Genomic DNA, 24,499 nt, shown 5'->3' on the forward strand with positions numbered 1-24,499 from the left:
TGAACAGGTTCTTTTAGTCCAGAGCTATTTTGGCAGATGACCCACAGAGTCCAGGCACACAACTCTTCTCCTGCCTTGGCAAATTAATTCTTTTATATCACTAGATGACTAGAAAATAGTAAGTGCTACTGACACCAGTTAACTTTTACACTAAAATTTGGAAATTATGGATTTCATTGTTGCAAATCAAGGGTGGCCAAGCATCCACACTGATCGAGAGAGCCACAGAAAATAAACCAAAAAAACCCAACCCTAAGGATGCTGTTAGTTGAACTTTTAAAGTGTACAGTATTCTGCTTCAGGTTGTATTTCCCACTTCCTCCTTATGGGTGCAACCCCACTGTGAACTGGTTGCACCTGAAATGAGTTATGCACTGAATGTTATGTTTGTTCATGCCTCATTTGCTAAGGAAACACTGTGGTATGTGCAAGCCAATGAAAGATGGCTTTGCACAGAAAACAAGGGGAAAATGTGCTGTCTTTAAAGCACTCTGTCACCTGTTCCAACATAGCACTGCTACTCAGATGACTTAAAGGCTGCTTGCACGAGAGCAAAGTCAACCAACAGCTTCACTTTCCCTGATAAACTCCATCTGGGGAGCAGAAAGTTATGCAGGAACCATCACTTAGAGAGCATTCTTCTGAAAGGAGAAGGATCTCAGCTTATTGCTCATTCAGAAGCAGAATGATACTCAGGGACAGCTTCTGGGTTTGATTTTTGGTAAATTAGTCTCCTGAGAGTTAACTCTGATGTAGTGTTTGGATATCTGGAGTGCTGTGTTACCAACCCAGTGGGCACAGATTGACAGAAAAGCCACACAGTAAGTACCAAATTCTTACCAACTATTAACTAGAAGCAGAAATAAAAATGACAACACCAACCAAAGAGCAACATCACTGAGTTAATTCATAAAGTGATGTCAGTTCACCAGGAAATCACCTCAAGTGAAGTAGCATGCATGATATTTTAAAGTTATCAAATTTTCACTTCCAGATCTGTTGGTCTTCAAACAGGACTTCCAACTTTCCCAAGTGGGGGAATCCCCCCTTCCCCTGGGAGACCATTCCAAGGTCTGACTGTCCTCATGGGGACAAATTTCCCTCTTGTGTTCCAATGGAATCTCCCCAGGAGCACCTTGTGCCCATTGCCCCTCGTCTTGTCCATGGGACTCCTTGGACACAGGGAGTCTCCAGCTGCTTTGGAGCTGCCCTGGAAGTCCTGAACATGGGCAGAAGGTCTCCCCCCTCAGCCTTCTCCTCTCCTGAACAGACCCACTCAGTGATAATCAAGACTTAATCTCACTTTAGTGCATTGCACTCTCTCCCCTGCCATCCAGAAAGCTGCAGGTATCCTCCTGCTTTCTCCCCCTTCCTCCAAGTGTTAAAAAACCACTTCACATTTGGTGCTCCTGCCCCATCTAAGCTAGGAGCTGAGGATGTTACTCTAAATTCAAACTGCATTACAAATTCTAGCTTTGCTTTTATGCAATACAGGACCATAGGCTGTTAATACTAAAGAGGCTCCATACCTTAATGCAAATCTGTTGTGCCTCATCACCTAATCAGAAGAGCAAAAACCAGACAAATATTGGGATTTAGCTCATGTGAAAAATGTAAGCAGCTCCCAACAAGACTCTGCTGGTTCATTTACTCTTCCTCTTAAATGCTGAAGCTGTGACACTCCAAGACGAAGTGCCTGAAATGCAAGAATCTGACTTTAGTTCAAACACAGTAAAAAGGCAAAGCCAGTGCTGGGAAGCTTTTGTTGAAACTCTGATGGCAGAAAGCCTGCCAGGAAATCACTTTTAGAATAAGTGCTCCCTGTTCAACTTTGCCCAAAGGTGAAAGTTTCTTTATAAAGCACAGTTCAAATTTATTCACTGTCACAAAGTACACCAAGAACCTCGTTCAGCAAGAAACACACAGAATTTGTATATATATGTATATATATATATAAAGACAGAGTAGAATCAAACCCTGAAGTTTCTATTATTTTCAGCTACCTGCATATATCAAAGTCTCTAAATAATTAGACTTGCAAGCTTTAACAAACTTTCTGGTATATTTTCCCCCCGTGATCCTGTTATATTGCACCAGGAAGTAAATTTGTAAGTCAATGAATGCCCCAGTCAACTATTTTTAGATATGGCTTTTTTTAAAGTAATGCAGAAATCCCTCTGTCAGCTGAGGCACAGGAACACCAAAATCAGAACAGCTGTTAGTGCCTCTTCATGTCCTAAAAGCTTTCTGCAGAAGGCAGATTATGGCAGAAAGAAGCTGAAAAAGATACTGCATCCAACACTGGCATACAGCAAATTGGGCTCCTTGTATTTATTTTATGGATAGTGGATTTTTTTGGCACTCTACTTGTGTAATGAAGGGAATTCCTTTCAGTCTCAAATGGGAACAAAGACTCTAAAAAATTATGGTTTTTTTGTATATTCTTGTCATGTTGATATACCCTACACTACCTCCAACATTATGCTACCAAGGCATTTCTGAAAAAGGCACCTAAAAATCATCTGGATAGGTTTCAATGCAAGACACAAAACTGGAAAATACATGCTTTGGTTTAATGATGAGCTGGGAGTGTCAGAAGATTGCTCTTTCCAGGAAAGTTCACAGAGAAAAACGAGAGTGAGTTTTTGTAGTAAGGATTGAGGCATGTGAGCTCCGCAGGACTGAGCTGCAGAACCTGGTACCAGCATTTGATGTTGGGCTGTTATTAGGGGCAGGTGCACTGCAAAAAACCCACAAAGTTTGGAACACTTTAAGTGCTTCAAATGTTAAACCTAAAAAGGTTTCAGGTCTGCTCAAGAGAGATCTCTTCCTGAGATCACACTAGCTATGGATATTATAGGTAACAGATGTAAATATCCCAAAGGAAACCCAGAACACCACTTGGCTGCACTGTGTTGTTGGCCATACTAAAAGGTAAAAAACCCAGCTTCCAACAGGTACATTCTAGCTAAGATTTATTTTCTACAGTAGCAAAATACACTCAACTGAATCAAATTGAGAGATGGTGAGTTCACTCATACACACGTGCAATGAACAAGTCTTTGCTTCCAGAAAAGCAGACTGATGCCTGCTGCACACCCTAAAGATATTAAAACTACTTAAGGGGAACACTAATTGGACCCACAAGACAGAAAAAAGAAAAAAAAAAAAAAGGTTAAGCATAGGTACTAATCTCTTGATCAAACTGAAGAGCATACAACCCATTTGGTTTTTTTCCTTTTAAGTTTAGTTACTCAGAACTGATTTCTTCAGCATTTATAGTATTCCACACAAATGCAGTCCTTGGAGTCCCTCCCAGCTTTGCTCAGCTTCAGAATAGAATCAGCTGGGTTGGAAAGGACCTTTGAGATCATCCACCACCTCCAGCAAGGCATCTTTAGAAAGATGCTACAGCAGCTCTGGTAGGACAGCTTTCTGAGAGATGCCAGCAGCTGGTCCCCACCAGTACAACCATGGCTACTGAAATGGTTTCCTGCACTGCATTTAATCTGTCAATTGTTTGTCCTCTCTTCATGCCAAGTTTTCTCTTGAAGAGCAGTAATACTTCTGTAGACTGGCTTCTTTCCACACTGGCTAAAATCAGTTATATATTAGCCTGAACTTTATACTGCAGGTTATGAAATGAGAAGGCTTACAAACATCTGCACTGAGCAGACACAATCTCATTAAAAAGAGATGATTCTTCAGTCCCTGGCTTTGTAGGAACACAGAGTTGAAGGTGGACTCAGACCAAGAGCAAAATATGAACTGATCTAGAGAATGATGTATTTGAACTGAAAACAGGAGCAGATCCAGCTGGATGGCTTTTCTCATGATGGCTTTCAGAGACAACGAAATGTTCCATGCACTGCTGGGAATTAATTTGTTTCATCATTCAGAAATGCTCACTAGAAACTGGAGCAGCAGGGCTTACTTAATCAGCACTCCCATGTACTAGATGGGATCTTGCTGATATACGGAAAATTGTTTGTTTTGCCTTAATTTTGCCACCCCTGCCAGGTTGTTGCACCACTAAGAACTCCAGCTCAAGCCTCCATCAGGATGCTGATAGCCATCTTGTGCCACAGGAAAAGCAATCTCACTAGAATGCAGTCTCATATTAAAGGTTTAACATCCTTGCTGCAATAAAAAGAGGAATAGCCAGCAGAGATTTTAGAGCTATAATTTAAAGTACTCCCCTCAAACAGATTCTGGCTCTTACATTTGGTGTATGGGCCCAGATCTGTAACTTCTGCTTTCTGCTGGGCACTTTGAAGACAAGGGTCACAGCATCATATTAAAAGCTGCAGGGAAGTCACTTGTCACTGGTCATTATTACCTGGACACCCACAGCTAGTGGCTCACTTAGCAGGGTCAATACCTAGGTTTTATTGCCAGTTCAGTTTTCCCCACATCTTAATCTCTTATATGGCCTTCATTCAGATAAACTGAAGCAGTCCAAGTGAAGATTAAATCTGTCCCTCTGTAGAAAGCTGACAGCCTCTAAAATGTGTTTCAGCCTGAGAATGCTGATATTTCCAAAAATTAAATAATATTCATTATTATTACTAATGAACCCTTAGCCCACCACTCTCAGCCAACAGACAGTATGAGCCACTTCCAGCTACAGAGTGCTGGGTTGGAAGGGTTGTGAGCAGCAGTGCAAAGTCCAAGAGTGGCTGCTGGTCACTACCAGTGGTCCCTGGGGATCAATACCAGACTGAACACTATTTAATGACTTTACTAATGGAAAGAAAGACCCTCATTAAGCTTGATGTCCTCTGCAAAACTGGGGCAGCAGTGGCCATGATGGAGATGTTGATGGCCATGATGGAGTTGATGGCCACGATGGAGCAGTTAGACACAGCTGGAGAAAGGCTGAAAAGGTTCTGGTGAGGTTAAAAATGGCCAAGTGCAAACCCAGGACCTGGGATGCAACAGCCCTGTGCAGCTGGAAAGGCTGGCATTGAACAGAAAACAGCTTTGGAGAAAGGGATGCTTGGTGGGAAAGGAGCTGGTGATGAGCCAGGAGCCCTTGCAGCTGAGGGGAACAACTGCATCCGGGGCCAGCAGAGCAAGGGGAGTGATTTTCCCAATCTACCCATGAGAATGTACCTGCTTCAGCTCCCTGGCCCTCGTTTCCAGGCCAGCCAAGCCCATTTGGGGTGGTGAGGGGCCTGGAGTACAAATCCCACAGAGCAGGTGAGGGAAGCAGGCTGGCTCAGCTGCACTGGGAGATTGCTGCTGGTTTGTGTCCTACAGACAGGGTACAGAGAAGGCTCAAAGTGTGGCAGTGAGAGGGATTGTACATCTGTTGCTATATGGGAAATTCTGGTTCGAAAACATTAAAAAAACCAACCCAAACCATATTCACACTACAGGCAGTCGACCACTGGACCAAGTGCTGAGCAAGGCTGTCAAATCCCCACCTCTGGACACCAAATTGAGTGCCCAGATGTAGCTGGCCCTGCTTTGAGCTGCAGAGCAGGTGATGCTGTTCTGTGACCCAGTTTAGGTTACTGCAGCTGAAGCTTCTCCCAAATGAGAGCTCTGACTTACACAGCTGCCTTCTAGCAGGGAAAGTGCCTGAGAATTCCAAGCAAGCAGCAAGAACTGGAACAACAGACAGAGACATGGATGTTCAAAGGAGGAGTCCAGAGCATGGAAAAACCAGGTGTGACTGTTTTTGTACAAAACAAGGAGCAGAATAATTGGAACTAGTAGAGAAAATGATGCTAGGCAATGTTCTGGGTACACTGAGAAGCTGAAACACCACACTGCAGAACACAAGAAGCTGCACAGCCAAGGGCTTGTATGAGATAAAGACAGACAAAAGCCCCACTGAAAAGGCAAAGAGTAAAAACAGCTGGAGAGAAGGATGGGATGGCTGAGTGTATTGGGGAAAATACAAGTTCTCACGATAAATACTGACTTAGCAAAGAATATTATAAAAAATTAAATCAAAAGGATGGTCTGCAGGGAATTTTTTGACTTTTTAGTAAGTACTTGGATCTTGGTATTAGAAGAAGAATAGCTCAGATCTTTTGGAAAACTGCAGGTGTACTAATAAATGGGTAAATCAGTCATTAAGTATCCCTGTTGCCAATGAATCACAGAATATTTCAAGTTGGAAGGGACCCATAATGACCATCAAGTCTAACTCCCTGCAGGACTAGGTAAAACTAAACCATATGTCCAAGAGTGTGGTCTACAGGCTCCTTGAATTCTTGCCAAGCTTGGTGACATCACCACTTTCCCGGGTAGACTGCTCCTGTGACCAACCACAGGAAATCAAGAAAATGCCCCCTCTCTCATTCCCCAAAATACAAATAAATGGAAAAAAACCCCCAGAATTCAAATATGCTCTGCAGGGATGGCAACAGCAATAACCACAAATATAAATATCATTTCAACAAAACCCAGGGAGATGGCAGCACCAGATGCTGAAATACACCTTATTACAAAAGCCTCACTGGACAATTAGCAACACTACATCCCAGCTACCAAAAAAACCCAGCCCCTCATCTTCCAGGTAACACCATATCGATAACCTGAGTCCCCTCATTGGAAATAGATGGATTAATTTTGACCATACAGATAAGAGAAGTTTTTCTATAGATTTCAGACCTCGAGAACTTTATACATAGAGCAGGAGAATGTCCTTGCTTAGACAGCACTGGTAGCAGAACAGCTTTCTGCACAGCAATGGCACAGTGGAAGGTTCAACCTGTACCATCTGTTACTGACACCACAAAAAGCCATTTCTTAAAACCAGGGCACAGATTACCTCATCAGATTTGCAAGTCATTTTAGCTAATTAGATTTTTTTTTCCAAATCACACCATAATCAGAATCAAAATCAAATTTGATCAGACACTATTAATACACACATACAGATGCTTCCAGATGCTACTCTCATCACTTCCCCACTCCATAAAGTGGGCAAAGGAGGGGCGATAGCACTGGAGGTGTTGTCATTCATTAATTTAGGATTAATTAGGGCCAGAGTGCCTGGATCTATGAAGTGCCTGAGAACCACACAGACATCCGACCTGGCACAGACAGGAGACCCGACCAAAAATTCTCAAAAAAATGGTGTTAACAGACACTCATCTCTCCAAACTTCGGTGTTTTTTTTTTTTTTTTTTTGGTTTTTTTTTAATAGGGGGAAAGGCCACTGCTTGTTCCAGCAACCAACTCTTCCCACTCCAGACGGAAACCGATCTGGAATTCTGCTGAAGAGCAACGCAGATCTGACATTCGGAAGCGGATTTTCCCCCCTTGCAACAAAGGAGGAGCAAAGCAAGTCAGAAAAAGCCCAAAACACAAAATCCACACCGAACCTTTCGGCTGCTCCCTGAGCTTCAGGCACAGCCCAGCATGAAAACAAAGACATTTTTTACTAAATCCACAAGAAAAAAAAAAATCGCCGCAGATAAAGGGCACCTAAGTGCTTCTGCACCAAGTTTCTCTTTCCTACATCCAGAGGGAAGGGAAAGCAGCGGGGGCGTTGGGAATATGGAAATCGCAAACTCATCCCTAGTGCTGCCGGGGCCGCCCGGAACCCCCCGGGGAGGTCACAGCCTTGCGGGTCCCAAAACGGGACCACCGGTACCGGGCCTGAACAGCTCAAGGGGTTCCCGGAGGGGCTGCAGGTACGCCCGGCCCGCGGCCGCTCCGGTCCCAAACAATCAATCCCCGGTCCGAATCAATCAATCCCTCGGTTCGAATCAAGCACTCCCCCGGTTCGAATCGATCCATTCCCCGGTTCGCTTCCCCGCCGCCTCCCCTCGGGGCTCCGGAGCCTTCAAGCCACGGTTAACGAGCGATGCCCGCGGAGGGCGGGAGAGCTCGGTACCGCTGCTTTCGGACACCCAGGCACCGGCACCGGACCGGACCGACCACTCCCTCTGCCTCTCAGCCCTGCGCACAGCCCTGGCTGCAGGTGATAGCCGCACACGGGCTGCCCGTGCCGCCGCAGAGGGCCCCGGCCCCGGGATCTTCCCGGTACCCCCCGTCCTCACCTGCTGCTGGATCTTCCCATCCTCCGTGACCACCCAGTGGGTGGTGGCCGCTGCGAGCCGCGTCCCCGAGGCCAGAAGGGAGCAGAGACCCAGGGCCCACCCGGAGAAGACCCACGCCCGCCCCAGCCCACCCCGCCCGGACCCTCCTGCTGCCGCCGCCATCTTCCCCAATCCCATCCTGCCCGCACCACCCGGAACCGGAATGGGCACCGACGACATTTTGAGAGAGGGAGGGCACGGACCGAGCCGACCCGGGACCGTCCCTCTTGGTGCGGAGCGGTACCGCCTCCCCGCCCTGCCTAAAAACAAGTAGCCCAGGGTCGGTGGCTACCCCGGTGGCTATCGGGAGAGCACCTGCCCGAGCCAGGGAAAGGTAGGGAAAAGGAGGGCGGGTGGCGGCAGCGCCGTTCGCTTCAGGAGCCGCGGCACCGGAGAGGGCTCCGTGGGGCAGCCGGGGCAGCCCAGGCCCGGTACCGGCGGGTATCCGAACCTGTTTGAAGCTGGGGCAGCCCAGGCCCGGTACCGGGGGGGTTATCCGAACCTGCTCGAAGGGCAGAGCCGCCGTGCGGAGCTCCGGATGGCAGCAAGCAGGTGGTGGGGCTGCGCTGAAGGCTGTAATTCAAAATAAAATCGGGTCTCTGATGTCTGGAGAGCCAGAGGTGCTGATCAAACCGAACCCGACCTGCAGCTGGACCCACTTAACCCTTTCTGAAATTTGCCCGCTGAAGAGAGCTCGGGAAAAAACACATCACTCCGTTTTCCTCACACAGATTAAAAAAAAAAAAAAATATATATATATATATATATGTAAACTTTCTTCTCTTATTCCCGTGAGTGGCAAATACCAACCCAGCAGCCTCTCCCCCAGTCCTCTAAAAGCTGCCAAATTCACATTTTCGAGCAATTTACCAAGGTGCAAATGGTCCTTAGGGTGATAGCTGGCTTCTCAGCCCCTGTTAAACAGTAATGTTTGTAGTAATTCAATGCCATTAAGTAGAAACCAGGAAAAAATAACTTGTAAATGGTGTCAGAGTGGTTGAACTAATGCTGGGCTGCAGTTTCTCTTAGGGTAAAGAACATATTTCCACAATAATTAAAGTTCATCAGGGAGATCATGGATTCCATCATAAAACCCCAATGTACCCCAAAAACCAGGCTGTACTCCAAACCACTCTTCCTGCATCAGCAGACACTAATAAATTTTATTGTACTGTCAATATTGAGGATGAATAAGACAAATGAGCTTTTCAGATGCTGACTCCCAAATAAGATGCATGACATGCAGCTTGTGCTGAAAACTTAAAATTTCTACCCAACATTTTGCATTTAAAAGCTGTATTGCTTTAAAAGTTTGAAACACCAATGCAGTCTTGCTAAGATACATCCCTTAGTGTCAAACAGTTAAATACAGCTATAGCAGTTCAAAGAATTAAGTCACTAAAACAAAAAGGTACCACAGGACCTTTCTACTGACACAAAATATTGCAAAGTAACTGTGAAACAATGAGCCAAACAAAATTTCAAAATGAATTTATTCCAAGAGCATAAGGGAACATTTACAGATCAACAAGATGGTGAACAGGTGTCTCCACAACAACTCACTGCATTAAAATTAATTAGGAAACTGGGGAAAAAGATAATCCAGCTCCTTCTGAGCCCACAAGGACTTTGCACATCACCTTGGAAAAACAGGAGCCCTGTAAAACTCACTCAAAAATCACTGAGAAAATAAGCTGCTAATACTTAGTTATTAGTCTAAGTACAAGCTATGTTTAATCTTTGAGATTATGTTTTTAAAATCTCCTAAAACCAAACATTATAGCTGCAAGTGCAAAGTGTCTTTTTTTTATTTTTTTCACCCCAATGGAAGCTCGTTACCCATCTAGTGCTGATTTTCAGTGACATTTTGCTCTCACCAATTTTGTTTTGAACCTGTTTGCCAAGTTTGTTGGTTTTAGTAACAAATCTGAGTTCAGCAGGTGGCATGTGATCAGAAATACAAAGTCAGCTCACACGTTGTGGAATGTCCAAAGTTTGCTGCCTCCTGCTCCATAGTTAAGCAAAGAGAAACTTCTAATTTTGGACAGTTTGAGTATACTGGCCTTGCAGTAAGAAATAACCAAGAGTGTTAATGAAGACAACTGAGCCAGATACACAAGCAAACACAAATGGAACTGGGTGGGGAAACATCACTTTCAGGCATGTGTCTGTGGAGAGTGAATGGCTGGACATAAAAAAAAAAAAAAAAAAAAAGAGTAAGAAATTATCTTCATTCTCCTAAAGCCTAAGCTATTTTACATCAACACTGCCTGGAACATTTATTAAAATTCATTTCCTTTGTCCTAACTTCTTTTTACTATCTGCTAATTCCTTTACAATGTTGAATGGCCCGAGGAGTAAAAATTTTGAGTGGTGAGAGTAAAAAAAAAGAAAAAAAAAGAAAATGAAGCATTGTGCTCTTACATTGTATTTTCTGGGTGTAAACCAGTAAATAAGAATACCAAGTTAGTTGCTATGAAAAAAAATAGCATGGAATTGTTACCTCTTCCACCTGAATTTAGCTGGAATTTTTCAACGTTACCTAAAATACAATTTTATTTATATACTTTTAAATGCAACTGTATTGGTAAAAAACACACCCCCCCCAAAAAAAAAAGAAAAAAACCAAACCAAACCAACGAACCCTCAAGTGCCAACTAATCCAGAAATCTGCAAAACACAGGGAAGAGGCAGGTACTGCTATGGTCCAGCTCCAGCCTATGAAGCCTAATCACTGCATCAGTCTTTACCCATTCCTGGAATAATTCCAGACATTTATTGTTTTTCCTGTTCATTTACTGAAATTCCACAGCATAACTATATGCACATATTCATATTTAACATTAAAAACTAATTTGCAAAACATCACTTCTGCAATACAATTTACAGAGAAGAGAAAGATGTGCAAACCAAGAAACACCACATTCTCCACATACCTAAGCAAAAGGACTGCTTCATGCTACAAGCAAAAACAAAAAAAACCCAAAAAACCAAACCAACTCCATCCATGTTGCATACTTAAAAAAAAAAAATCCAGTATTTATCTCATTCAAATAAATTTTACAAAGTAAATCAAAGCAAATTGAACAATGGTACTCTTCTCCACATATTGCAAACCATGGTTACAGATGAGGAAAGGATTATTTCAGCTGCTATGCTTATCTGACAGATAATCTGTTGTCATGCCTTTCCTGCCAGGTACTTCATACATAAACTCAATTATATAGTTTCAGTTATGCGGTAGCTGAACTTTAGGTTAATTTACAAACTGTCAAGGTGTAGCTTCTGATAAAATATCTACGCTCTTTTCAAATCCTGAATAAATCCTGAAGACACTTCAAAAATAAGAACCCCAAACTGCTGACAGCAAGCATCCAAAAATACAGCTGTGGTTTCACTAGGGACAGGTCGGAGTCCGTTAGAAAAGTAGATCATACATACAAAGGTAGAAAGAACATTGAAGTCAGTCTGAGTGGAAGGCAGTCCTTGAAGGACACACTACTCCAAGGATACTTGCTGAGTAGCACTGTCCCTGTGGCCCCTGGGGGCTGGAAGCTTTAGCACTCTGCTCAGTAAATTCTTCCTCGGCTACGATTGCCGCGGCCTCCCCAGCCTCTTCCTCGGCCCCCCCGGAAGCCACCTCTTTGCTCTGAAATCAAACGCAAAACTCCTTCACAGTGTTGTATGCAGACAATAAAATCAAATAAACTGCAGACACTGAGGGCTGGCTTAGAAATTTGCTGAGGCTTAAACCTGCTTATGTACCATCAGGTCTCTGACTTACTCTTCGTTGGACAGCAGAGCTGGCTAATTGCACCAGGTCAGCCTCCCAAAACTCAAACCTCAGACTTCCTGCACACACCAATGCTATGAGGCACAACTGTCCCAGAATTTTACAACTATATTTGGGGCAATCCATCATCACATGAAGTTCTTTTCAGACCAGTTTTCATCATCAGGCTTCCTAGCTCACCCTGCTGTCCAATAACCCCAGTGACAAGGTACCTGTCTGACTTCCTCTGAGTGATTTTATCCACTGATGGAAAAGCACAATTTTCTCAGTCTGTCCTTTTCCATCCTTAATGTCCAGCTACCACCAGCATACTCAAGTTTTTTTGTTGGGCTGGTATCTTGACTACATCTGATTAAAAACTCTCACACACAGATACCACCCAAGCTATCTGGATGCTGTAGAAAATTTCTCCTCTCTGTTAAGAGCAACTGATCACAGCAAAAAAAGAAGAAACACCACAAAATAGTTTCTTTGGATTGGTCTGAATATATATCAAATTCTCATTCCCCTTCTATGCTTCTTCTTCACAGTCTTACAGTACAGTTCCAATTAAATTGTGTGCTTGAAGAGTACCAAAACCAAAAGCTGGGCAGTCCACCAGTAGTGAGCAACAGAACATTTTTGGTTGAAAACTTTCTAAATTTTGGAACCATAGGACTACAAGCCTATGTTAAAAGACACAGGCGTATCACCTGAAGTCTGCAGTAAGAATTTGACAGATTTTATCTTTTCTCCCCCCTGCAGCCTATTTGCTTGTGGGACAGTGTGAAAAGCAGAAGCCTTGACCCTGTCTAGGCACTGCTCAGCAGTTAGAAACTGCTCTGCCCAATGGAAAATTTGGGGTGCAACTGCTGTGTGTCACAAAAGAGAACATGAGAGTTCAACTACTATTTATTAAAACAATACTAAAACCACCTTGCAAAGGACATAGCTTCTAGGCTGGGAACATTCAACCACTGTAATAGATCAGGAGCTAGAAAGACACCACGACAGAAAAACTTTGGTGGCAGTTCAATTTCATCTTCTGAGAATGTAACTTGGCTCAATTTGTTTGTTCCCTCCCAACCCAAAGCACAACTGCCACTAGGTAACAGTTTTTCCAAGCTGTCCAACTTACCATAAGAAAAGCTACCCAGGTTACTGCTGTACTTCCCACTGGGAGGGTTATAGATTTGCCTGGCATCCCTTTTTGGTCCTGCTGAAGCTTTCTTTGGGGGTGAACTTGAGGTTGTATCTTCACTTGCTCTTTTTTGACTGGCAGAAGAAAACAAAACCAGATCATTACACCCCTGTGGTGACAACTACAGAAATAGCACTTTAGCCTCCAAGATTTACCACTGGAAGCCAGCAGCAGATGATGAAGATGCCCTGAATAATATTTCAGAAAAGTAAGCTGTTCTCCTCTTGATTCAGTCTATTGCATCCCTAAAGCAAACTAAGATTATCATCCCACAGTCTTAATTCCTTCCAGGGATGGATGTTATTTTTGATTGTGATGCTTTTAGCTCATATGCAGTGAGCATTTCTTTATTTTGTAAACAGCAAAAAATTAACACCACCATTTTCTTTTTTTTTAAATGAAAAAACCCTCTTACCTTGGATCTGCCTTCTGTACTGGTTTCCAGGACAGTGTAACTGTACTTTTATAAGAAGGAGGAATGTGGAAGAGATCCTGTGGAAGCAAAAATCAGTTTATTCTACAGCTAAATTAACGCTGACTGCACTTCACAATTTTAGCTTCCTACTGAGGCTCCAGAATGAGAGTTGCTTTCCAACAATTTAAAATCCTTTTCAAAGTCCCATGACAGAGGGAGAAGACAGCTGTAGCCAACAGCCTTACCTGGCTGCCTTAGCCCACACACTTTATTAGAGAATTAAATGAGACTTATATTAACAGAATAATGTCTTATACTAACCAAATGTGCTTTCTGCCCCTCCCTGTGCACATCAAGAATTGTATCATGAACTACAATGGCTCCTGCAGGGAGACCTTTGATAGCTTTCTGATGGTAAAAGAAAACCTCCTCAGAAGAAATCAGAAGAGTTTCAAGGGTTTTGGAAAGAAGGATCTTCCTGCAGATGTCTCCTAGATTCTGGAGAAAAAGGTTCTATACAGCAGCTTGCTTTGCCTCCTCTACATCTCCTTGCCTCTCTACAAACTATTCCTTGCTACTGCAGGAATGGAAATGACAAACAAGGTCTGCTGCTCCTGTGGGCAACCAGGTGCTACATAAAAGGGGCAGCAATGCCCTATCTCAGCAGCAGCAAAAACTGAGCAGCTTGCATGAATGGCAGACTGATGGCTCTTCAGAAACAGTAAAGTGGAGAGCTACCCTGAGCTGGCTAACTGACTAGCTTAAGAACACTTAATGATTAATACAACTTTGTTCACACCTATTCCTTTTTTTTTAATTTTTTCTGCATAGATAACTGTGTGAATTTACTCCTTTATAATGTGAGGACTTACCTTGATTAAAACATTTATGTTATTGGTTATTTTCAAGGCAACCACTTTAATCTTGTTCTGTAAAAAAAAAAAAAGAAACACCACTGAACACTCTTCTAGTAGCCTTAAATCATGTCAACTGCATTTGATGAAGTTGTAACATTAAACTGACTGCTCTTCCTGGTAAACTGTTGTAGCAGTAGTGAAAAGTGAGTGCTCTTCTGAGGTTTTATTAGAACTATTTTTAGGTTCCTTGCAGCTTTACACTAAACTAGTTGCTCTTGATGTCCCAGTGTACTTCCCACTACACTTTTACCCCTGGGTATATGAAAATCTCCCCTTCAAAACAAACCACAGAGCACAGTTGAGCCAAACATCTGTGGAAGCAGACAGCAGCTAACAGTAGAAACTAGAAGATCATCTTAGCTTGCAAAATGCAGTGCCAGGCAATATGCAGCTGTTAGCAGCATTATTTAATCTTTTCAATAAGATGTCAGCAGCATTATTTAATCTATTTGCATGCTTACAACAGACTGCAGCCCATTAATATGTGCCAGTGATTATTTCAGCAGGTCCAATTAGAAAAATCAGAATCCCCCAGCAGTACTTTACCTCCTCTGTTTTCAAGGCTTCCCCTGTTTTTCCTTGAAGTGCCAGACGGAGCTGTCGGATGTACACCTGCAGCCCACGAGCAAAATACTGTAGCCTAAAAAAATTAACACCAACCTGTTAATAAGTTTTGCTCCCATAAAAGTACAAGCAAACAGAAGCTCTTATCTCCTTTTTTTCCCCTTTAGGAGAAATGCTCAAAATAAGGTTTTTATCCATCTGACTGGTGCTCCTCTAGCATCCAAGCAATAAAAGACAAAAAAAAAAAGTTCTGTTAGAAAGTGTGATTTTTTTGAACACTTGCCACTAAATAATTACCTGATCTTAAAGTCTTTCAACTTCTCTGCATTCAGCTTGGCTGTGAGGAAGTCTGGAAGTTTACGACCTAGCTGATGGAAGCTGTACAATAAACACTCCACGTAACTGAACTGCAACTTGGGCTCTTCATTGCCAGCATTCTCCCCATTCTCTGCCTCCTCTGGAGGAAGGGGCATATACTCCTAATGAAAAGAAAAACAAACACCTGAGACACATCTCCCCAGCTGGATCCTTCTTTTGCAGTGTTTGAACTGGAGGGTTTCTTTGTGTGTTTCAGAGGTATCCCCCACCGTCATCCCATGATGAATGGTTGCACCAAGTCCTGGTGCAGGTGGTTTGCCTACACTTGAGTGATCTGACACCCTCAGAGGAAGTGTTCTGGTAGCAAAGTTTCAGACAAAGCAGCTATGGACTGCACCAATGCTTCTGAAACAGCTCTCAGTTTGCTCAAAACTCTCAGTGCAGATGCAGCCTGTAATAAGATCAACAGGAGTCTCTCATCTCTGTAAAACTGAAATAGAACAAAACCCCCACGAGTTGATTGGATTAAAAGCATTCTGCAGGTAACAGCTCTATCTGTCTACAAAGGCTTTGATATGCAACATCACAGACAGAGTTATCTTGGAAACAGCCACTTTAGGAAAAAGATAACAAAAAATAACTCGTTGTGATTAAAACTTTTCAATTTTTTTTGAAGTGTTTTACATGAGTAAAAATTGAATGTCTTACCAGCAATTTATCAAACAGCTTCTTCAAATTTGATTCAAGCTTTTCCATATCACCACAAAATGAACTCATTTCAGCAAGAAGCTTCAAAACCTACACATAAAGACAGCCATGTTTTTGTGTGCTCACTGAAAAGGAAAGACTTGATTTTCAGCCTAAAAGTGATGATCACATCATTATGGTTGGCAAAGTAGAGGCCAGCTATTACAGTTAAACCTCTCCCAAACACCAGGAAAGAACACGTGAAGGAACAGGTCCAGTCTGGTTTCCATGTCCTCAAAAGTTTGTGTCTCTAATCCCATCCAATAGTCAACAGGTAAACAAAACTTCACCTTCCACCTTCACAGCAGAGCTCTCCTTCAAAATGAGATTCTCAGAAATCTAAGATACAGCAGTGTTTAAAGTAAGCAAAATTACAGGCACCAAGCCATTCCCTTAGAAGGCTAAGTTAGCACAAGCCAACAGTCATTTCAGGAAATGTGTGCTTAAAAAAAAATTAACAGTAATATGAAGATGGTTACACTCATCCACTTAATTCTAGCACTGCTTCAAAGACTCAGGAGAAAGGAGACATGCTTCAGGAGGCAATGCTCAGTCATGCATGAGCACAGCAGAAGAGTTTTTATTTCCTAGTTTACCTAGCTTTCCTTCAAGTCAAGGGAAAACACTGAAAAAAAGAAGTCTGCAACTCTTAAAACAACTCTCTTTGCCTAAGATTGTTAATTTTTACAATTTTAAAGACATTTTAGCCTTGGCTTACCTCTAACTGGATATCAAGACCCTCCACTGGAGTAGTCAAAGAACTGAGGTTCGGCAGGACATGCTCACAGAAGTAAGTAACAAATTTTGTGGAATGAACATTTTTCTGCAAAAAACACCACACATTATTCAGGCTGCTCTTCAAGTTTGAGGGAGTTAAATGTGTTTTCCCACATCACTCTCCCACCCTTATACATGCCTATCATGCAACTGTATCTAAAAGCTTTATTTAATTTCCCTCTCACACAAAGACCCTTCCAGAGGCTTTCTGCAACAGGGGCTGAAAAGATTGTTTATAGCCCAAGAAGAGGCCTTGAAGTGCTGCAATTGTTTGGCACCAGACCTGAAATAATCAAACGTGTCCATGGCTGAACCTCATGTGAGAAGATTGCCACAATTCACTTAGGTACCATCTTAAGTTTCAAAGAAAATGTTGAAGAGCTGAGAATGAACACAAAAGCTCCTTGCATGTGATGGATTTAAGAATGTTTTTGAACATTTTAATACAGCAGGAGCTGAAGGCAGGGAAGGACTGATTTGCTCTCATCCTAACATCATAATTGAGAACCCCAACGAGAGGATTGGAGCCATTAACTCTCCACAATACTCTGCAAAATAAATACTTACAGAGAAGAGAGGCACTGCCTGCCGAGTACACTGGAGAAGTCTGTCCACACAATCTGGGTCAGCTGGATTGAAGGTTTGTTCCAGGTCAGCTTGTTCAGCCACCAGCTCCACCAGTTGCTGCCTCCCACTTACTGTCTGTAAGCTTTTTAATCCTGACAATATTTTCATGAAGAGAACAAATTCCTCACCCGTCACATCTTCCAGCACCTTAGCAGAAAAAATCAGAAAAGGAATTTCAGTGGTGGTAGCTTGCAAAGCTCTAAGTTAAAAGAAAAAAAAAGTATGCAAATACTTAGCATTTCAGTTTAGCTTCTAGATATTTAAAAACACAAGTTTAGAAGAAGACATGGAAGCATGCAGTGTAGCTGTATGCACCTCCAAATTAAAGTAACTTACTTTGGATCAGCAGGAGACTGCATCTGTGCAATGCTTAACTCCACATGTGCCTTAAATAAGCAATGTTTGTGACAAGGGATGGTTTAATAATGCTTGTACAGAAATAAGACACTCACCTTCTTTGATTCAGTCAGTATGAACTCCTCTACTTCCTTTGTCATCACTTCCTCCGGCAGGGTTTTCAGTTTTGTAGAGAGGAACTTGATGGCTCTCTCTCTCACAATGTCCTCTCCCTGAAGGATTTGACTGAATAAGCCTCCCAGAGTCCCTGAGGGGAGGACAAATCAAGTGATGCAAACTGGTTTAGAGGAGCTGAAGCTTCTCTGCAGAACAAAAATGTTTCCTCCTCAAAGACCCCACAACACATTTTAAAATAACTGCTATGCTGACTTAAGAAACCCCACAATCTTCCTGACATAGAAATCCACACTTTCACTGGTCTGTGTTATTCAGATCCACAGCTCCTGAGAAGTTCAGTATTGTTTGTAAAACTAAGCAAGAAGGGTGTGTCTCTGACATTTGCACTGTACTATAAAGATACACAATTAAATTCTGTTCTCATCCTACTAGAGTCTGGGAAACATTAATCAAAGACATTTTTCTAGAAAAACATGTCCTTTACCTTTAGCATCCATCTTGAATATACTGAGCAAAGCATTGTTCACCAAGTTGAATTCCGCAGAATCATCTGAAAAGAAAAAAAAAAAACCAAATAAAACCATGATATGCATTATCCTTGAAATGCAAGCATAAGAGTAGAAAAACAAAGAATCCTGGTATCACACAATAAGTATTCTATATTGAGCATTTCATTATAAAGAAACATAACTGGTATTTTCAATGACTACTAGACTGAAGAAATAGCAAGCCACAATTATGAAAGCTTGAAGCAAAACAAAAAATCTATTTGCCACTTCAACCTCCCTGCCAAAACTTAAACACTACAAATCTGATAGGACTGAAAAACTGAAGTTATTATTCAGTACATTTAGTAATTTTAAGGAACAGCTGAATAAAAGAGCTGACCTTTACTAAATTAAGATAGAATAAAGGGTGATTTCTTTTTCAACCCTTTAAAAAGTCATCCACAGTATTGCTAGGTGTGAGGGAGAAACAATTTCCATTCTAAAACTAAAAATGGAGAAATGTAGCAGTCTCAAAAAATAGTCTCTTCTGAGAAGCCTAGAGACTTAAATCATGCATTTTAATACAAATTGGAACTTCTAATATTTAGCACTCTATAACTTACTGAGATTAAACACATATTGTGTTTAAATTGAATACTGTTTTAATCCTTAATTTAAAACTTTGTACCAAAATGGATTACATGCAATAAAATGCCTTCATGATTTTTAGAGTTCCTGAGTATCTGGACTAGAAATCCAATAACTCTCAGAAGGCAATTTACTGCAGTCCATCACTAGAGGGGTTTTTGCTTTGGTGTGGGGTTTTTTTCCCCCCTTTTTTCTACAGAGAGTTTCAGAGAACTTGAACTAAAACCCAACTGTTTTATTTGAAAGAAAGATTTTCAGTTTACTTTAGGAGAATCACCACCCTTTCAGCAGAAGTAGCAACACAACTGGACAGCAAGTATAAAGGGAGGAAAGCAGGACATGAATGGCACTGGGACAGACTGCTTTGTAACTAATTAAGAATCAACAGAAGACATTTTACAGAACTAGATGATACATTTTTAGATGTGCCACAAGGAGATTTGTCTCCTACCTGACTGTAGAAGCTGGGTAAGTATATCTGCTACCCGGGGAAGGTTATCTCCTGTGGCAAACTGAGGCAATTCCTTGATTGCTTGTCTCCGGATCTGTAAAAGTGTCAGTACAATGGGTATTAAAAAAAAGGTTAAAAAAATAGAAGTAATTGCTAAAAAACCCCCTGTCAAATCATATACCAATATTTGGCAGAAAAATCAGCTAAATTTGACAAAATGTCTACATGTTCTTTTAATGTAAGTATCATGTTCCAAAAGCAATGTTGAAGTTTTAGGTTTTCATGGCAATCCAAACTTTGTCTTTGCTATGAAACCATTATGGAGTTTTAGTAAGTCTGACAGCTGTGCAGATGGCAGATCTGTCCTCTAGGTTTTGTTCCCAGCCTTAACAAAACCTTAAATCATCTGCCCAAACCACTCAAGATCTGATAACCAAAGATGCTCCAAAGTTACATCTTCTTGCAGCAACACAGAAGCACCATGAAGCACCTTCTGCAAGAAGAGAAGTCAGAACCACATCCCCACAGTTCTCAGGTGAAAACAAAATTTTCTTGCCCTCCCAGCAGGATTTGTTAGAATAAATTACTGTATTTTTTTTTAAAGGACAAAATGTAACAGATAACACAAATAAATTGAATCTTAGTTTTCTTTCACAGAGCTATTACTTGGCTCAATGATGAGAGTGAAAAAGACAAATGGAAAGAGATCTATCTTCCCACAGCCACACACAACAGATTCTTCTGTTGTTGGAATACAACTAAGTTTTCCAAGACCAAACCTCCCCTCCTGAAAGACACAGCCTATTAAAAAAAAAAAAAAAAAAAAGAGAGAGAGAGAGAAAAAGAACAAAAGATAAATTCAAGGCATCAGCTTGCTGCTGGGTTCTTATTCTTACAGAAACATCTTCATCCTCACAGAGGTCCAGCTGGGCATTGATAGCTGAGTCAGCCAGCTCAGGAAAATGCTTGAAGAACTTAGGGATAAACTGGGCTGCAAGCCTCTTCTCCTTGGCACCTCCTTTCACACCATCCAAGATAGCCTGGTATGCATCCTTGTGCTGAAAGAGGAAGAACAGGACACATGAAGCAAAAATCTTGGAGCATTCACAAGACAAGGGAAGGATTTTGTCTCTCCCACTCACTTCAGCTACTTAAGGGAACTAAATTTATTTCTTTGTATGAAGGCTGTATAATATCTTTCTTAGACAGTGCCAGTTGATTAAAATTTGCCACAAATGACTGGTTTTTACTGCTATTCTGGTTTGTTTGTCTGTGCAAGTGCTGAAGACTCAAACTGCCAGCCCTAAGGCTAACAGGTCCTGCACACCACAGAGATCTTGGGGATCTATTCCCAGAGACCAGATGAAACCCAACCCAATCCTCCAGTGGCAATACAGGAATAAATACAGGAATAAATACAGAATATTCAAGCAACAGAATGGAATATTCTCAAGCTGCTCCAACTACAATTCTAGTTGATTTTGTGTCTGTGACTTGAGAATAAATGGAAGTCTCTGTTGTGCTTAGCTGTGTATTTGCAAAAGACAAGTCAGCATTACCAGGATGAGCCAAAATCACCATCTTCTATCATTTATCTCCCTCCTGCTTGTGCAAAGAATGCTTTAGACAACTTCCCCTACTCTGAACAGCAGAGGACTCTGCTTCACTTAAATTTCCCACAGCCACACAGATCATCACCCCTACCTGAAGAAAAAGCCCACCCCCAGCTGCAGTAATTCCCTCTCAAGCAAGCTGTATTTTAACATCCAGCACCAATGCTCCTTAAACCACCCCTACACCCTATTGATAAACCTCTGTGTTGCCAGGTTCTGACCCAAACTGAGACACTGATCTGGAAGGAAAACAACCAAAAGAAAACCCAGTTGCTTTCCAGCTGCCCCACATCCCCACCCAGCTTGCTCTGTAGCTGCCAGCACACTGCACTCCCCAGCAAAGGCAGGAATGAGCCAGCACAAACACAAACCAACAATGAAACACTCAGTGTTCCACTCACAGCTTCTCAGGCTGCACATTAAGAACAATTTTTTTTTTTTTTTTTTTTTGTGGAACAAAATGACTTAAAACTTAATCCATAATGAAAAAGCCTTCATGCAGCAATGAAAGAGCAGCCTGTGTGCCAGGAATTTGTACTACCTGACACCAACTACTGCTGCCACTGAGGCAAAATGCACTTCAGGCAGGAATTTTTATTTTTTTACCCTGGCAGCACTGACTGCTCAAGAAGCAAGCAGCCTACAGCAGCAGCAGCACCATCCTCAGTTTGCTCATTTCCTCTCCATCTACACCTAAGCTGGTGAAAGTGTCCATTTTTATTGTGTCAATTGACCAATCATCCCTTAACTTCTCTGGATATGTTCTTCCAGCCATACCTTACAATGTCCTGTGACAATTTTCACCACGTGTTAAGGAGAAGTCTGCCTTCCTCTTTATTTTAAACCTGCTTCCTCATATTTGTTTTTTTTAAATTCTCACCTTCATCCCACTCATGAGGTTCACTCATCATAGCTGAGCACTTCCTCAACTGGAACACTCTTTGACAAGCTGAATATTTCTGGACTTTTAAACTGCTCTTCTTTATCTCATGCTTCTGCTTGTCACCCTTTTTTTCCCCCACCCCCTCATGTTCAGTTTCTTTTTTTTTGGAGAGAGGGTGACTATGACTTTCTGGAGGGAGAGATCAGGTCCCTGAGGTTGTTAGGGGATTGAAAAGTAACCTGTGGGATAAAAACTGTTGGATCAGGAACAATCAGTCACAGGTTCTCAGAAGGCAAAAACTGGAGACATGACATAAGATGATGAGATGACAAGGTCAAAGGAGGTAACTCCATCCCAAAGGTTCATGAAGTCATGCAGGAACTTTCCACACAAAGTTTATGTGCCAGAAATCTCAGACTGGTTTGGGTTGGAAGGGACCTTAAAGCTCCCCCAGTTCCAACCCCTGCATGGAACCCCAGTTCCAACCCCTTTTAAATGTCAGGAAAAAACCAAAAAAACCCCAACAAAACAATCAGTAAAATTCACTGAACCACAGCCAAACAGGATACCCTGATTACACAGACACCAAGCCCACAAGACAAAGGTGGCAGAGCACACCAGAAATCATCATTCTCTCCTTCCCCTTGGAGGTTCCTGCACATCTCCCACTGCTCCCTGCCACACGCTCCATTTCTTAGCCAAGCTGGAGTTTTTTCAGCCTCAGATGGCCACTCCTGCCAGAGCTGCCCACACCAGTCAAGCTGCTGAGGGACGCAGGTTTGGTAAAGCAGCAACAGCATCTGTTTTATTCTGCAGCTCTCCCCACAGTTCTCAACATTTTAGTTGCCTTTTTTGATGATGTTTTCATTGGGACTGTCTGCAGTGATGCTTTCTCTCACGAGGGCATAATTATCAAGCAAAAGTGACAAGACTTGAATTAGAAAGAAAAAATTTCTTTAAAAACCCCCACATTTTAACAACCAGCATATTATTTGCTCTTTTAAAGAACTTTCCTAATGAGCTGGCACAGTAGCATCTAGTTTAAAACCCACTGCTAGGCAGGGATGCCCAAAGCTGCTTTTCTACTTCTGTGTATTATAACCTGAAAAAAACCCCCAAAGTATCTTGGAACGAGATGATCTTAAAGGTCCCTTCCAACCCTGACAATTCTAACATTCTGTTTAGATGATCTGCTGATTTTTTAGAGTAGCCAGTCAGTAACATGAGAGCCTAATGCTAGCTTCAATAGGCCATAATATTTTGTATTGGGAATATACTAAGTCATCCTCTTTTAATAATTCAGTTACAGTACAAACATGGCACATCCTGCCAGGATTTTACAAGTAAAAACCTCTTTCAACCTTCCATTCTTGCCTAAAGGAAACAAACAAACAAACAAGTTGTGCCAGGGGAAGTTTAGGTTAGATATTAGAAAGAATTTCTTTACGGAGAGGGTGATCAGACATTGGAATGGGCTGCCCAGGGAAGTAGTGGATTCTCCGTGTCTGGAGATATTTCAAAAGAGACTGGATGTGGCACTCAGTGCCATGGGCTGGGAACCGCAATGGTGGTTCAAGGGTTGGACTTGATGATCTCTGAGGTCCCTTCCAACCCAGCCAATTCTATGATTCTAAGTCACCACCAACAAAAGGCTTCAGGCATCTCTCAAATCACAACAGACTTTCCCTTCCTCCAACAACCTCTTCAGCACAGAGGCTCTCGAAGCCCATGACTATCAGGCTCTTCCTTAAGGCCTGGCCAAACTCCCAGCCCCCATGCAAAACGCAACCCGACTCTACCTAACAAGGAGTTAATATCCACGACGCCACATTTACAAGATTTGCAGAGAGATCGAGAGGAGGATGGAAAAGCGACCAAAGTTCCGACCGCCTCTGCAGAGCTGTACCCAGCCAACCACCCCCTGCGCCCCGTTTACCAAGGGGACCTAAGCCGAGACCAGCCTGGGGTGTCCTGTGAGGCGAGCATCCCGTTCCGTTCTCCCCCCGCCCCTCCCCGCGGCACCGGCGGCGCCGCCGCGCTACTCGAGCCCGAGGCCTAGCGAGGCCTTGCAGGCCGCAACCACGCCGCACCTGGCCCGCCGTCTCGGTGGCGTCCGCCAGGATCCCATAGTTGCGGTAGAGCTCCTCCACGGTGGGCATGGTGCGGCGGGAAAGGGGCAGGAACCGCCGCTAAACCGAGGCCGCCGCTGACGCCGCCGCCGCCACCGCCGGTGCCGAGGCCGCCGCTCGCCGCCCAGGCCGCCGCCGTCAGCACCACTGATGCAGGGGGCTAGAGCGGCCGCGGAGCGGTGTCGGAGCAGCGCCCCCATGCGGCTGGCGGTGCCGGTGGTGGTGCGGGAGGGGCTGAGGCGGGAAGGAGCGCGGCTCCCTCAGCTCCGGTGCGGGACACCGGGGGGGCTGCGGGGGATACCGGGAGGCTCAGAGCGTGCCCCGGGGAGTGGGCTGCTGCTGAGAACACAGCACCTGGGGGAAAATGTTTCCCAGTCAGACCCCGCAGGCTCCACAGACCCCACAGCCCTGA

General features: G+C 43.1%; 2 protein-coding genes across 3 annotated transcripts in view; both read right to left on the reverse strand.

Moving 5' to 3' along the window:
• The window catches only part of TTC17 (tetratricopeptide repeat domain 17), a 47,720-nt gene extending 39,477 nt beyond the window's left edge, over window positions 1-8,243 (reverse strand). The window contains exon 1 of the mRNA XM_030452324.1: window positions 8,025-8,243. Coding sequence (XP_030308184.1) covers window positions 8,025-8,243 — 219 coding nt within the window. The remainder of the gene's footprint in view (window positions 1-8,024) is intronic.
• Window positions 8,244-9,538: 1,295 nt separating this feature from the next.
• On the reverse strand, window positions 9,539-24,260 carry API5 (apoptosis inhibitor 5). 2 transcript variants are annotated; one of them, XM_030451856.1, is made up of 14 exons: window positions 24,049-24,260; window positions 20,359-20,520; window positions 19,463-19,556; window positions 18,360-18,425; window positions 17,854-18,005; window positions 17,342-17,548; window positions 16,716-16,820; window positions 15,959-16,048; window positions 15,230-15,411; window positions 14,915-15,008; window positions 14,324-14,380; window positions 13,452-13,528; window positions 12,974-13,110; window positions 9,539-10,248 (listed from the first exon to the last, which is right to left on the reverse strand). In XM_030451856.1, exons 1-14 carry the CDS (start codon window positions 24,115-24,117, stop codon window positions 10,220-10,222), a joined length of 1,521 nt encoding a protein of 506 aa, XP_030307716.1. In that variant the 5' UTR covers window positions 24,118-24,260; the 3' UTR covers window positions 9,539-10,219. The 2 variants fall into 2 exon arrangements, with proteins under 2 accessions (XP_030307716.1, XP_030307715.1); XM_030451855.1 differs by having other exon boundaries at window positions 9,539-11,712.
• Between the last annotated feature and the right edge of the window lie 239 nt (window positions 24,261-24,499).

This window comes from Calypte anna, chromosome 5A (assembly GCF_003957555.1).
Source record: "Calypte anna isolate BGI_N300 chromosome 5A, bCalAnn1_v1.p, whole genome shotgun sequence".
Taxonomy (NCBI): domain Eukaryota; kingdom Metazoa; phylum Chordata; class Aves; order Apodiformes; family Trochilidae; genus Calypte; species Calypte anna.

Bases quoted from the DNA above. Each gene is read 5' to 3' on its own strand.
- API5 (XM_030451855.1), bottom strand. From the start codon at position 24,117: ATGCCCACCGTGGAGGAGCTCTACCGCAACTATGGGATCCTGGCGGAC. The intron at 18,426-19,462 runs GTAGGAGACAAA...TTTTCTTTTCAG, and splicing joins TACCCAGCTTCTACAGTCAG to ATGATTCTGCGGAATTCAAC. The intron at 14,381-14,914 runs GTAAAGTACTGC...TTTTTTTTACAG, and splicing joins AAGCCTTGAAAACAGAGGAG to AACAAGATTAAAGTGGTTGC.